Source organism: Nycticebus coucang, chromosome 4 (genome assembly GCF_027406575.1).
Source record: "Nycticebus coucang isolate mNycCou1 chromosome 4, mNycCou1.pri, whole genome shotgun sequence".
Classification (NCBI taxonomy): Eukaryota; Metazoa; Chordata; class Mammalia; order Primates; family Lorisidae; genus Nycticebus; species Nycticebus coucang.
This window is the reverse complement of record NC_069783.1, coordinates 8,646,184-8,658,737: the sequence shown is the minus strand read 5'-3', so window position 1 is coordinate 8,658,737 and position 12,554 is coordinate 8,646,184. Positions and strand designations below refer to the sequence as shown.

Sequence of the window (12,554 nt, the reverse complement as noted above, 5' to 3'; positions counted from 1 at the left end):
ACCTAGGCTAGAGTGCCATGGCATCATCACAGCTCACAGCAACCTCAGACTCCTGGGTTCAAGCAATTCTCCTGCCTCAGCCTCCTGAGTAGCTGGGACTGCAGGCGCCCGCCACCACATCCAGCTAGTTTTTCTGTTTTTTAGTAGACAGGGTCTCCCTCTTCCTCGAGCTGGTCTGAAACTCCTGAGCTCAAGCAATCCACCTGCCTTCCACCTTGCTAGGATTACAGATGTGAGCCACTGCACCCCGCCTAAATTTCTAAACTATTTTGCTAGGCTTTTAAAAACTAAGAACACTAAGATTTTAGGTATGAAAGTATTGCTTTACTGGTCAAATTTTGATGAAAATTGAAGTTATTCAGGGCTCCTTTACCTGAGTCGTTTCAGATACCTTTAAAGAAAAACTAACCCAAGAGAAGCAACCTAAGCGCCAGGACCACTCCAGCCTGGGCCACAGGGCAAGACTGTCTCTTAAAAAAAAAAAAAAATAGAAAAGAAAAGAAAACAAGGCAAAAGTGCTAGTAAGGAGATGCTTTTCTGTTCTAATATTTTAAGATCTCAAACTTTGTTTTACTGACTAATGAAAATACACAGTCAAAGTGAATAAGAGGAAATGGCATATTATGAAATAGACATATAAAATTTAATCCCCTTTGGTTTAAAGTACATCTTTGATGATATAATTAAAAACACCAAACAAGACAAAATCAATTTCATAAAATTATAAAATAGCTATATGACCCATATCCCATAATATCTTATCTTAGAAAACTAGCAATTTAGTTCACATACTTTATTAGAATATTTTAACCTAAGGCTGCTAACTATCAATCCTACTTATACAAATGACCTATTCTAGTTCCCTGAACCTAAAGATACCCGTGATTTTATTTGTTATAAAATTATACTTTTCAGTATTTTAACATATTTAAACATGTATACAAAACATTCCCCTGCCATGGAAATATATTCTCATAAATTCATGAATGCTTTTTGAATTGTTAACATAAAAGATAAAGCTGAAGGCTCTGAACAGGATAGAATAACAATCATTTCTTGTAACAGGAAGATCAGGAAGAACTTCACTTTGAGCTGTATCGCTTGGTACACAACAATTACAACACGTGCGCACTCTGTTAATACGTGTTCGTTCACTCTGTATGAGCACATCTGCTGACAGTGGCATATACAACAGACAAGAATAGTAGTGTTTTTCTTTTACTTCATTTGTTAAACAGTGCAGAAATCCAAATGGTAACATTCTCACTAACAAAGAGAATCTCTGTCACTTGAGAAGGTTTTGCTATGCTACAGCATGACTGTTCGTGTTTGGGAAAACAGAGAAAAAGGTTTTAAGTGGGTTCTACTAAACACAGAATTCTATCTGCTTGGTATACATTATCAAAAATAACTTACCCTTTTGTCTAGAGAAAGTCTTTAAGGTAGATCTGACTGCATGCTTCACTATATGTACACAGACACCATATTTATATATTATATATTTATATAAGACATGTATGTACACATTTACAGACAAGACCTTCAAAAATATATTGCACTTATATACACTGCAGCTTTATCTTAATTGATTTCATACTGTAACCCATTTAAATTCTTCATAAGAAAGGCAGTTAATATGTCCAAGAAAGTTGCAAAGGAAGATTTCAGTAACATGCCCTATTTTAGTAAACATTTATTGGAAGATGAGAGGCTAAGGGAGAAAAGACTCAGCCCTGTGCCCCTCAGGTGCTCCCACTAACCTGGGGCAGTGGGAGTTACAGAGTTCAGGCAAGGACACAGTGTCCTTAAAGCCACACTTGTTGTTCCTTCTGACTTCAATTAGTGAGCAGGCCCACCAATACTGCAGGGACAAGGCAGACCCCTTAGTATTTTGATAAATAAGGTATTGGGTATCCTAAAAGTTACCAGAGACTCTGTTAAGGCTCTGGAACAAAGTTTTATCTTTAATCCTAAATATATCAGAAAATGCAAACACAATGGTATATGGATTTCTCTGTCATCTGAAAAATGCCAATGTAATAACTTAAATGCTATTTCCAAGCCCAATGCAGCTCCATCTCCAACTCGAAAGGAAGCCCTTCCCTTGATGTCACCTGTTTCTGCAGTGCCGACTGGGGAAGCCGTGGCCAAACTGTATGATCTAGTAACACCTTCTAGAACTAGTGGGGGCTGCGGGTGTCTGGCCTCTAGATCTCTGTCAGGGTGAGCTTGTACGACCCCCCCACTTCTTCGATCTGTAGCTGGAAGGTGTCCTCATTGGAGTAATGCTTCACAATGTTGTCATCCATGTTCACCAGGATCCTGGAAAAGGACAGAAGACGAACTGACTTCACTCCTACCCAGCCCTGAGTAGGAGCGAGATATGTCAACTCTGCCGCTTAGCAGTAAGCTGTGACAACTGAGGCAAACTAAGTAAATCTCCCCAAGCCTCTATTTCTTCATCTATAAAATGGGAACAACAAAAGTGCCTATCTTGTAAGATTGATGAAAAAAATAAATGAGGGAACTGAGTTAAGCACTCAGCATGTGGCACACAGTAAATAAAAATACTAGCTTAAGGCTAGGTATGGCAGCTCATGCCTATAATCTTATCACTCTGGGAGGTCGAGGTGGGAGGATCCCTTGAGCTCAGGAGTTCGAGACCAGCCTCAGCAAAAGCAAGACCCTGTCTCTACTAAAAATAGAAAAAACCAGACAGGCATCGTGGTACAAGCCTGTAGTCCCAACTACTTGGGAGGCCAAGGAGGCAGGAGGATCACTTTGAAGTTGCTGGGAGCTATGACACTAAGCCCTCTAGCCTGTGCAACAGAGTGAGACTCTGCCTCTAAAAAAAACAAAAAACACAACAACAAAACCCGAAAATACTAGCTTCTGCATAGTTATTATTTCTCCAGTAAATGGGACTTCCTCTAGCATAACAAAATAAACCTACACGAGAAATATTTCATTGGTCTAGCTTCAGAAAACAAAGGAATAAAATTAATTACATGGTCCAAAGCCACGTGTCCCTTACAAATTATCTCTTCTGGCAAGTTGTCCCAAATGTTTAAATGAACTACTATTAAGTTCATTTAGAAAATTCCAATCAGAATTTGTTGTAGAATTGAGCAAAAATTATTTTATGCTATCCCCTTCTTATCCATACCAAACAGCATAGACAAGTAAAATTTTTGGACAAAGAGCAATGTTCTGACTCAAGCTACGACGCAGGGCAGGATGGTAGAGCAGAAAGCCAAAAGTGGTTAGGGCAATCACAGCTGACCCTGAATTCTGACTCCAACGGTACAGCTACATGACCCTGGGACAATCTCTCCAGCTCTCTGTGCCTCAGCTGCTTTGGCTGCGATACACAGTGAGCCCCACCTCAGGCAGATGACATGAAAACTAAAGGAAGCGACTCACGAGTGCCAGACCCAGAGCCTGGCGCAGGCTGGGGCTCACTGTGTGGGGCAGGATCCTGGTCGTCCCCACTGTGTGTCATCCCCGTGCAGGGAGCCACTTGCTGCTGCCACGCAAGGGACAGCAAACAAAAACTTTCCCTGGGAAAACAATCCAAAGATCTCTTCAAAAGCAGATCATTTTCATCTAAGAAATTTACTAAGAAAACCATATTAAGCATTCATGTTTCTATGTGTGTGTCTGGACTGGGCATGTTGTGCACTGTGCTGGCACTGAGGGGGAAGGGCATCACGCTGGCATGGGGGGATGGCACCATTCTGGCGTCAGGGGGTGTCACAGGATGCAGTCACTGCTCACCCCTTTTTACACTTCTTGAATATCTTCCCAATCTTGTCATGGGGAACATCATATTTATCTGAGATCTGAAAGAGTAAACAAAGATAACTAAAAACACTTTTCACAGCTTTAAAAAGCAAACAAAAATAATTATATATATATGTGTGTGTGTATATATAGTCACTTTCTGTTTTTCAAAAACACGCACACAGAGACATGGAAAAGACCCCTTCCATATCCCGAGAGGGCCCTCAGCCTCTCCTCAGTCCCAGCTGCTCCCTCTTTATACGGAGCTGAGCGTGGTCCACATGACGCAGTGACACACAGTGATCCTGCATGAACTCTGGATGTCTTCCTTTCAGGGCTTCGAGGCTATTTTTAAAGAGAATGGGTGAATTACTCCAAGGACAGTCTATTAAATACTTTATTTGGGATGGTTATCCAGACCATTCTCAAATTAGGGCCACTGCTTCACCTCAATCTGCACAGCAAAGGTTAAGGCAGTGCAGAGAAATGAGGCCTCCAAAGACTAACCTTCAGACCCTGGCCAATCTTTTAAAAATGTGCATTTCAGACCCAACTGCAGCTCTGTGCTCTTGCCGAGCACACCCTTTTTTCCTGTCTGTGTCGCCAGACGATAATACTTTGAATATATGGAAACCTCAGCCCCAGGGGATTCCTTGTGAGCTGTGGATAAGTTGTTATGGTCCAGCAGTGATTCTCCATCTTTTTCACACTCTCCTCTCTCCCCGTAACAAACAACTTCATAACATTTAAGGAATGACAAAGGGCCATCACAAGACAAGACAAACAGAAACTCTGAAGAAGTGCGGTGGGAATAGCAGTAGTGTTTGTGGCTTAGGCAGGCGGGACTTGCTGAGTGGTGCCTGTGGGCTCCAGGTACCCGTGAGACCGAGAGCAACGCCCAAACCCAGGTCCCCTCATTGCACTTTCTTCTTCACTGTACTTATTAGTACTTGAAAATGACATATTAATTTCTGCCCTTACCTTATTGCCTCTGTCTTCCTAATTGGCAGGCAAACTCCACCTGGCACTGTGTCCCTCACTCTTGTGAGTCAAGAGCCTACAACACGCCTGCACGCAACAAGCCCTCAATCAAGTTCGTTAAATGACCCCAACACACTGTGGTTGTCAGGGGAGCCAAGGAGACTATTTCTAGCCAGTTATGTACACACTCTGAGCTAAAAAATTTCTAGGTCTCCAGGGGACTGAGTTGGTAAATATCAGGTTATGGTGTTGATTACTTGAATTCTCTTTTAAGGTTAAGCCAAAATGGAGAACCACACAGCATCCTTCCACGTCACTCCTCTCATTGATATCCTAAAACGGATTATGGGATCATTCACTCCAGCCCTGTGCTGGAGGATTTATGGCCATCACTGGTAACACCCCTAAATTTTCTCAAAGATGCTGGGAGTGTGGTCTTGACACAAGTTCCGTAATTTCCTAGGATCCAAAGTTTCCAAGGCAGACTGAGGAGCCACTGTTTTTATGCATGAAGTTTTAACTTTTGTTAACTTCTAATTGGTTTGCTGCATGGCACTCTCCTTTAATCAAGTACAGTAGAACCTCTGTAAGTCGCGCACCCGAGGGACTGGAATGGACTGGTCAACATATGGAGGTGGGCAACGTAAGGAACAAGGCCTCTTGTTTTGACAAGTACATGTGGTACATGTCCCGTCTGTGAAAATGAGGTCAACGTAAGGAGGTGGTCAGTGTAGGGAGGTGGTCAGCTATGGCAGCCGAACTGTACTTCAAAAGATTATTTTAGCTATTTGGCACTCTTTGAGATTCCATATGAATTTTAACATGGGTTTTTCTATTTCTGCTAACAAAAGTCATTGAGCTTTTAACTGCATAGCTTTTGGAGTACAGTAGAACCTCCCTAGTCGACCACCTCCTTAGGCCTATCAGTATAGTAGCCCTAGTTCCCTATGTTGACTACCTCCGCAGACTGTTGACCAGTCTGTTATAATTCCTTAGGTCGTCAACTTACAGAGGTTCTACTGCATATAAGAATTAAACTATTTCAGAGGCCACCACAAGTCCATTCAATTCAGTGGGATAGACAGGACTGCAGTGGGACCAGACACCGAATGAGGAGAGAACGTGGGATGCACCGTGACTCAGGGAAGGTGTCAACAATTCCAGGAAAGATCCAAAGGAATCTGGATCTCATAAAATTTGTTTCAACAGACTCCTATGTAAGTTTACTTTCATTTTTTAAAGGTATCACAGAGTTGATTCTACTTACAGCTTCCATCAAGCCCTTTAAAGACGGGGTCTTGAGCATGAGGGCATCAAAGACTTCTTCTGACTCCTTTCGAACGTAGAGCAGCACTAATCAATCCCCAACCAGGAAGGAGGAGACAAAAAAAGAAAAATAAGATGTAGTTAATTCACATGAGCAAAATACAAAAACAGATCATGGGTGAGGGTTAAAGTAAAAAACATTCACATCAAGGATGACAAACACGAGTCAATATAACATTTGTCTTAACAAACACAATTTCCAGCTTCTTTTAACTCTGCCTTAAGTCCAAGATGTTGGTCTGATAGAAGAAATCTCAAAAAAGTAGAACTAGACAAGATGTGTTGGAATGGGTTATGCTTTTGATAGATTCAGAATTCACTTCTGATTTATAACTCCCCCCAAGAAATGGAAACACACACCTCTCTTTGGTTCCTCTATCCGGGTCAGCTTAGCTGGCGGTGGGGCGGCAAAGTCATCTTCCGTGCCGTATGGCCCTCTTTTCAAGGAGGAGCTACAGGTGGTCCAAAACACACCATTACTGACATTTTAGGGCATGCCATCGAATTTTAGGTTTAAAATGACTTTCACTCTTTATCAGGTCCAGCTTCCTTATTTGTGGATGAAAAATCTAAGGCCCAAAGAAAGACACTGACAGCACCAGGGCTCCTGCACACTCAGCCACACTCTCACGCTACGTGATGCTGCCTGCTCCAGGATGGAGCGCCTCTGTGCAGGGAAACTTCACAGAAAGCAGGCTCTGAGATAACGTTTTGGTAATAAAGGATAAGACATTTCAAAAAACAACAATGTGTGAGCAGAAAAATGCAAGAGTGGGACTGAAGTAATACCCCTCCAGGAGACAGATCCGGGACTGAGGTTGGCTCTATTGTGTGTATCTTGCTGGTTCAGGACTAAGGTTATATATTTTACGTTGCAACTAACAGGGGATCTTGGACAGTTTCGTGACACAGAAAGCTGTGCCTAGAGTGCGTGGCAAGACTGGAGGGACTCCAGGACCTACGAACAGAACTATCAGGTGGAGGACTTTGGTGACAGTCAGATCATGGATTCTAAAGACTCACAATAGCATCAGCGGAAACACAGAGGGGAGAATGGACGGAGGAGGGCCTGAGAAGAGCTCGGCTCTGAGCACCCAGCCAACTGGCACCTGTCACAGAGGGTCTTCTGGGGAGTGGCAGGTGAGTGACGGGAGAGCCAGCCAATCATTCAAGGTAAAGGAGGATGAGCTGGGTTCTGAGCAGGAATCATCTCAGGTACAGGGTGGGCTCATGGGGCCCTGTCCACCTCAGCTCCTGGAAGGTGACAGGCACCAGCAAAGGTGCCTGCAGGTCTCATGTCAGAAACACTAAGAATTAATGAGGTGGTTGAACCTGGATTTCACAGAGAAGGCACACTGGTAACATGCATGGGGTGAGTGTCCTTGTGATGAGGGGAAAGGGGAACTGAGAAATAAATGGTCCCCAAACCTCTGCTTTTCCCATCATGGGATGCTTTCCGAAGGATAGATCAGTGTCGAGAGGAAAAGGAAGATTTGCCCTTCTTGAAAAACTCAGTGGTGGTGCCACCAGGAAGGACATGCAAGTAGGGTCCAAGCAAGCTGGCACGGGGAGCTCTGACCTACAAGGGGCAGGCCCAGACCCTCCACGTGGCTGAGGGTTGGAGCAGGCGCCAGCTGGCAAGGAAGGCAGAGCCACAGGGTGAGCAGACTGCCCAATGGGCACCTAGGGCCCCGGTCCAGGATTAGAAACGCCATTCTCTGCCAAAGGGAGCCAGAGATCCTTGGACAAGAGGCTGATTCTAGAGCTGGGAAAGGGAGAACACAAATGCCGGATGGCAAGGAAGTGCTCACAGCATGAGGAGGCTGGGTCAGAGGAACAGGGAGCCAGCCTGGAGGGCTGCACTGACCAATGAGGGCGTCATCAGAGCATCGAAGTACATGATACTGACAGATGCCAACTTGCTGAATAAAACAGGAAACTATGAGTCCATAGTGACAGAAATAAATTAGTAAGTCCATTGAAAGTCTGAAGGGGAATGAGGTATTTACAAAGCTACAATACACCTCTCCTGACAACACATTTTTCTTTTTTTTTTTTTGAGACAGAGACTCACTATGTCACCCTCAGTAGAGTGCCGTGGCATTACAGCTTACAGCAACCTCCAACTCTTCTTGGGCTTAAGCAATTTTCCTGCCTCAGCCGCCTAAGTAGCTGGGACTACAGGTGCCCGCAACAACACCCAGCTATTTTTTTGTTGTAGTTGTCATTGTTCTCTGGCAGGCCGGGCTGGGTTTGAACCCGCCAGCTCTGGTGTATGTGGCTGGTGCCCTATCCTCTGAGCTACAGGTGCTGAGCCAACAACACTTATTCGCAGAAGAAAAAGCAACTCCCCTGTGGAAAAAAGCTGCAGACACCACCTTAATCAAGTGACTAAAGTGACACCTTTAGTAACAGGATAGACTGGAGCCGAGCCCCTCCCCCCACTGAGGAAGCCCTGAGGACACAGCATTGTCACTGTGACACCCCTGCCAGATGCAGAACCCAAACTGAGGAACAGTTTGCACACCCCACTGGTTTGTAATCTTCAAAAGTATTTGCTCAGAAAAGTTAAGGAGAGGCTGAGACTGTTCCGGATTGTAGAAGATTAAAGAGTCAGGACAACTACCCACAACACATGTGATTCTGAACTGGATTCTTTTTTGCTATAAAGGACATTACTGAAACGAGTAGCAAAACTTCAGTGAGGTCTGTGGCCTGCATGGTACTGACACATCCATGCTCAAGTCCTGACTCTGACAGTGACGCAGGAGAACATCCTTGTTCGTGGGAAACATTTAGGAGCGAGGCTCATTGAGTTGGCAACTTATTCAGTGGCTCAGGAAAAAATGAGTTCTTTGTTCTGTACTTGTAGTTCTTCTATAAGTTTGAGACTGTTTCAAAATCAAATGAATTTACTAAAACAAAACAAAAATCTTACCCTTCACCCTCCAACTCCTCTGACGCAATGGGAAGGACCTAAGACCAAAGAAATAGATGCTTTTCAAATGTTTGACCAGAAATGTATTATTCCTAAAAAAGAAATAATTCTGAATCTGACAATCCAACACAAAATCCTTTAGCTTTATTTTTCAATAACCAGATTTGTACCAATCCTAAATTCCTCTAACTCTGGAGTTGGGCCAAATAATCAGTCTAAAGCCTGTCTGTGTCAACAGCCTTTACTGGAACAAAGCCACATCCATTTGTCGTGCTGTTTTCGCACAAGGACAGTAGAGCCGAGCAGCAGCATAGACACTGCACAGCCCATAGTTTGCAGAGTCAGAGTACCAGACCCCACTTGCCTGAGTATCCCATTAGAAACTGACGTATTGGCAATGGTGCCCCAAGAACTCTGAAAAATCATTAGTCCTACAAATCTGTCTGCAAAGTGCATGGAAGACTGTCTTTTTCATGTTTATTTGAGCTCAGCATAAAAAACACACTCCTCCCCACTGAAATTCCTATCTCTGATAAGCTTTTGGCACAAACAGGTGTGACTATATTTTAAATTTCGCTTTAGTTGCCAAGTCATGGTGTATACCCATGGCTATAATACACACATGGCTGTTTACACACAACTGTATACACATGGCTGTATATCATGGCTGTACACACAAGCCAGAGATGACTGAGTGGAGTCACAGAGGAGCCCTCCGATGCTATGCACGCCATCATGGCTCCCTAACCCAAACATTTCCCACCTTAAATTCACAAGAATGCAAATTATGTTACTATTATTGACTCTTTATTATTATTATTTTTTGAGACGGAGTCTTACTATGTCACCCTCGGTTGAGTGCTGTGGCATCACAGTCACAGCAACTTCAAACTCGTGCGCTCAAGAGATTCTCTTGCCTCAGCCTTCCTTGTAGCTGGGAATATAGGTGCTGCCACAACATCTGGCTATTTTTTATTTTTTGTTTGTTTAGCAAGCTTGGGCCAGATTTAAACCCACCAGCTCTGGTGCATGTGGCTTGTGCCCTAACTGCTGAGCTACGGGCGCCACGCCTACTATTATAGAATCTTTAAATGAGCTGGGATAGGAATGAATGAACACAAACAAGCAAGCTGACAGGTCTGGGACTGCATCTTCCAACTGACAATCTTAATGCACTTTAATGCATGGGCATCACGTCATCCCGAGTGCTGACTAAATGGTTAAAGATCACTACATACTGGCTTCTGGGTCCCACGAATGATGCTGAAGAATTTCTTCTTGCTGTGCCCTGCTTCCCTGTACCCTCTCCCCTCCCCTGGAAGATTAGTCACCTACATGAGTGCCTCGCTGAAGGCTGGCAAAGTGCACGTCAGGAATGAAGAGGACAGGCTGAGTGTCGAGATCAAGAAAGGGTTTGAAAACCGTGATGTCCATGCGTTTGTGAGAAGGAAGCAGTGGCACTTTAACATCTGAAACTGAAAGAGAAGATAAGGAAGCCAAGGTCAACAGATTATCCAATAAGGACTGGATGCAGGCCACAAAGTATTTGCCTTAATGTGTAAGAAATTTAAACTGCAGCACTCTGCAAGGTACGGGTCATGTTGTCTGGACTAAGAAAAAAAAAACACAGTTCAATTTTTTTTTTTTTTTCAGAACAGGGTCTCAATATGTTGCCCAGGCTGGTCTGGAACTCCTGGCGTCAAGGGTCCCTCTCTGCTCTCCCTCCAAGTAGCTAGGAGGCAGAGGTGAGGTACAAGTCACCACACCTGGCTTAAAAAAAATCAGTTTATGTGAATAAATTTATTGTATTTCTATAAAAATCAACTGAACACATAAAAAGTCAAAAAAGAAAAGGAATCTTTAAAAATACACACAGACAAAAAATAATAATAAAAAAATACACACAGACATACACATGAATTGTGACAGAGACAAACCATATTTAGTTTTCATTGGAAAGGCTAAAATTTATAATCATATGAACATAACTTCAAAGGAATTTCACCTCAGCTGTCCTCATTAGGCAACTTACATACTGGTAATGTGCCCCTGGACTTCAGAGCATATCAAAAACTCAACACTGAGATTAAGCACAAGCATGCCTGTCTGATTTTTAATTTATTAAATTACAGACTCTGTCTTCCCCATAATCTGGCCGTGTAGTACTCAGTAATGAGGTCTCCCCCGCAGTCAGCTGCTCTCTGAGGCGACACTGAGTGTCTGCACTTTGATGCCAGCTGGGGAGTCCTGACTGAGGTGCCCGGGGCAGATGTCTGCGAGCCAGACAGTTGCTCACTAAGCGCGCTAGAAGCCCACGCACTGCAGGCGAAACCCTCAGGCACACAGCAGTGCTTTTTTCCCTTTAGGTACAGGATTTTTTGAATATGAATACTGGTCATATTAACAAAAAGAAAAAAAAAAGCTTTTCCTGGTACAAGTCCAACCAAAGAGAAGCCCTACAGATTCCGAAACCATGAGGATATTGCACTATGCATGAGAAAATGATACCCATTGGGAACTGAGACATCCTGAATTCTCAAGGCCACTATTATCATCATTTTTAAGGTCTAGACAGGTCTCAATTATAACACTATTCATGGGGAACACGTACTATTATCTTCCAGGACCAGGACCAGCAGCTTGAACTAGAATCGACAGCAAGAAAGCTGAGCTCTGGGAACGTCAAGGACCCTCTGGGAGCTCCCCAGGAAAACCATCCCGGTCAGCCGTTCGTGGGCTAGGTCTGGTGAAGGAGGCAATGCTACTATTTCAGGACAGTAAAAAACGCCCACAACTGTATCTTCTGCTTGCCAACTGCAGCCACCATTGTGAACGGAAAAGGTCTGAGGTGTGATGGGAACGTTCTACTTACAGGCGTTCACCTGGGAGCTGGGGTCAGTACACTTGCCTTTTCTCTTGCTTTGCTTTCGTTCTTCATCCCTGATTTTCCGTTCGGCTCCCTGTAGGTCAAGAGAAGGTGAGATATGCTTCTGTTTATCTGATCTTCTTTAAGATATCTAATCTTACCCTGACCAATGGGGGAAAATCTCTCTTACCTTATTCATGGGGCTTATCATGACACTTCCCTAAAAAGTCTATTTTTAAAAGTTACTTTTTTTTTTCTTGGTAGAGACAGAGTCTCACTTTATTGCCCTTGGTGGAGTGCCATGGCAACACAGCTCACAGCAACCTCCAGCTCCTGGGAACCCACCACCCTCGGTATATGGGGCCGGCGCCCTGCCCACCGAGCCATAGGTGCCACCCTAAAAGTTACTTTTAACTATATGAAATCACAGGGAAAAATATTTATGTAAAAAGAGCAAAATTCCTTTCAATACTGAATATGGCCAGGTTAAATAAGAAGCTGGCTAATGCCCGCTAATGTCACTACAGCGTCTGCAAACATGAGGGCTTTTCCCTTTGTCTAGCAGGGAAGGAAAATGAAAGAAAAAAACCAAGTTGATCCCGCTTCTGAGTGTATTCTCCTCTGTGGGCAATGCTACTGAAAGTTGAGATTCTGCACCAA

The 12,554-nt window shown here is 43.7% G+C and overlaps 1 protein-coding gene across 2 annotated transcripts in view; it reads right to left on the bottom strand.

Annotated features, from left to right (window-relative positions):
• Positions 1-625: 625 nt before the first annotated feature.
• Positions 626-12,554, bottom strand: part of GRHL1 (grainyhead like transcription factor 1) — a 60,529-nt gene continuing 48,600 nt past the window's right edge. For both annotated transcript variants that reach the window (XM_053589686.1, XM_053589685.1), the window contains exons 10-16: positions 11,937-11,988; positions 10,364-10,503; positions 9,029-9,066; positions 6,451-6,542; positions 6,032-6,117; positions 3,778-3,842; positions 626-2,322 (exon numbers count right to left, since the gene is read on the bottom strand). In XM_053589686.1, coding sequence (XP_053445661.1) covers positions 2,208-2,322; positions 3,778-3,842; positions 6,032-6,117; positions 6,451-6,542; positions 9,029-9,066; positions 10,364-10,503; positions 11,937-11,988 — 588 coding nt within the window. In that variant the 3' untranslated portion in view covers positions 626-2,207. The remainder of the gene's footprint in view (positions 2,323-3,777; positions 3,843-6,031; positions 6,118-6,450; positions 6,543-9,028; positions 9,067-10,363; positions 10,504-11,936; positions 11,989-12,554) is intronic.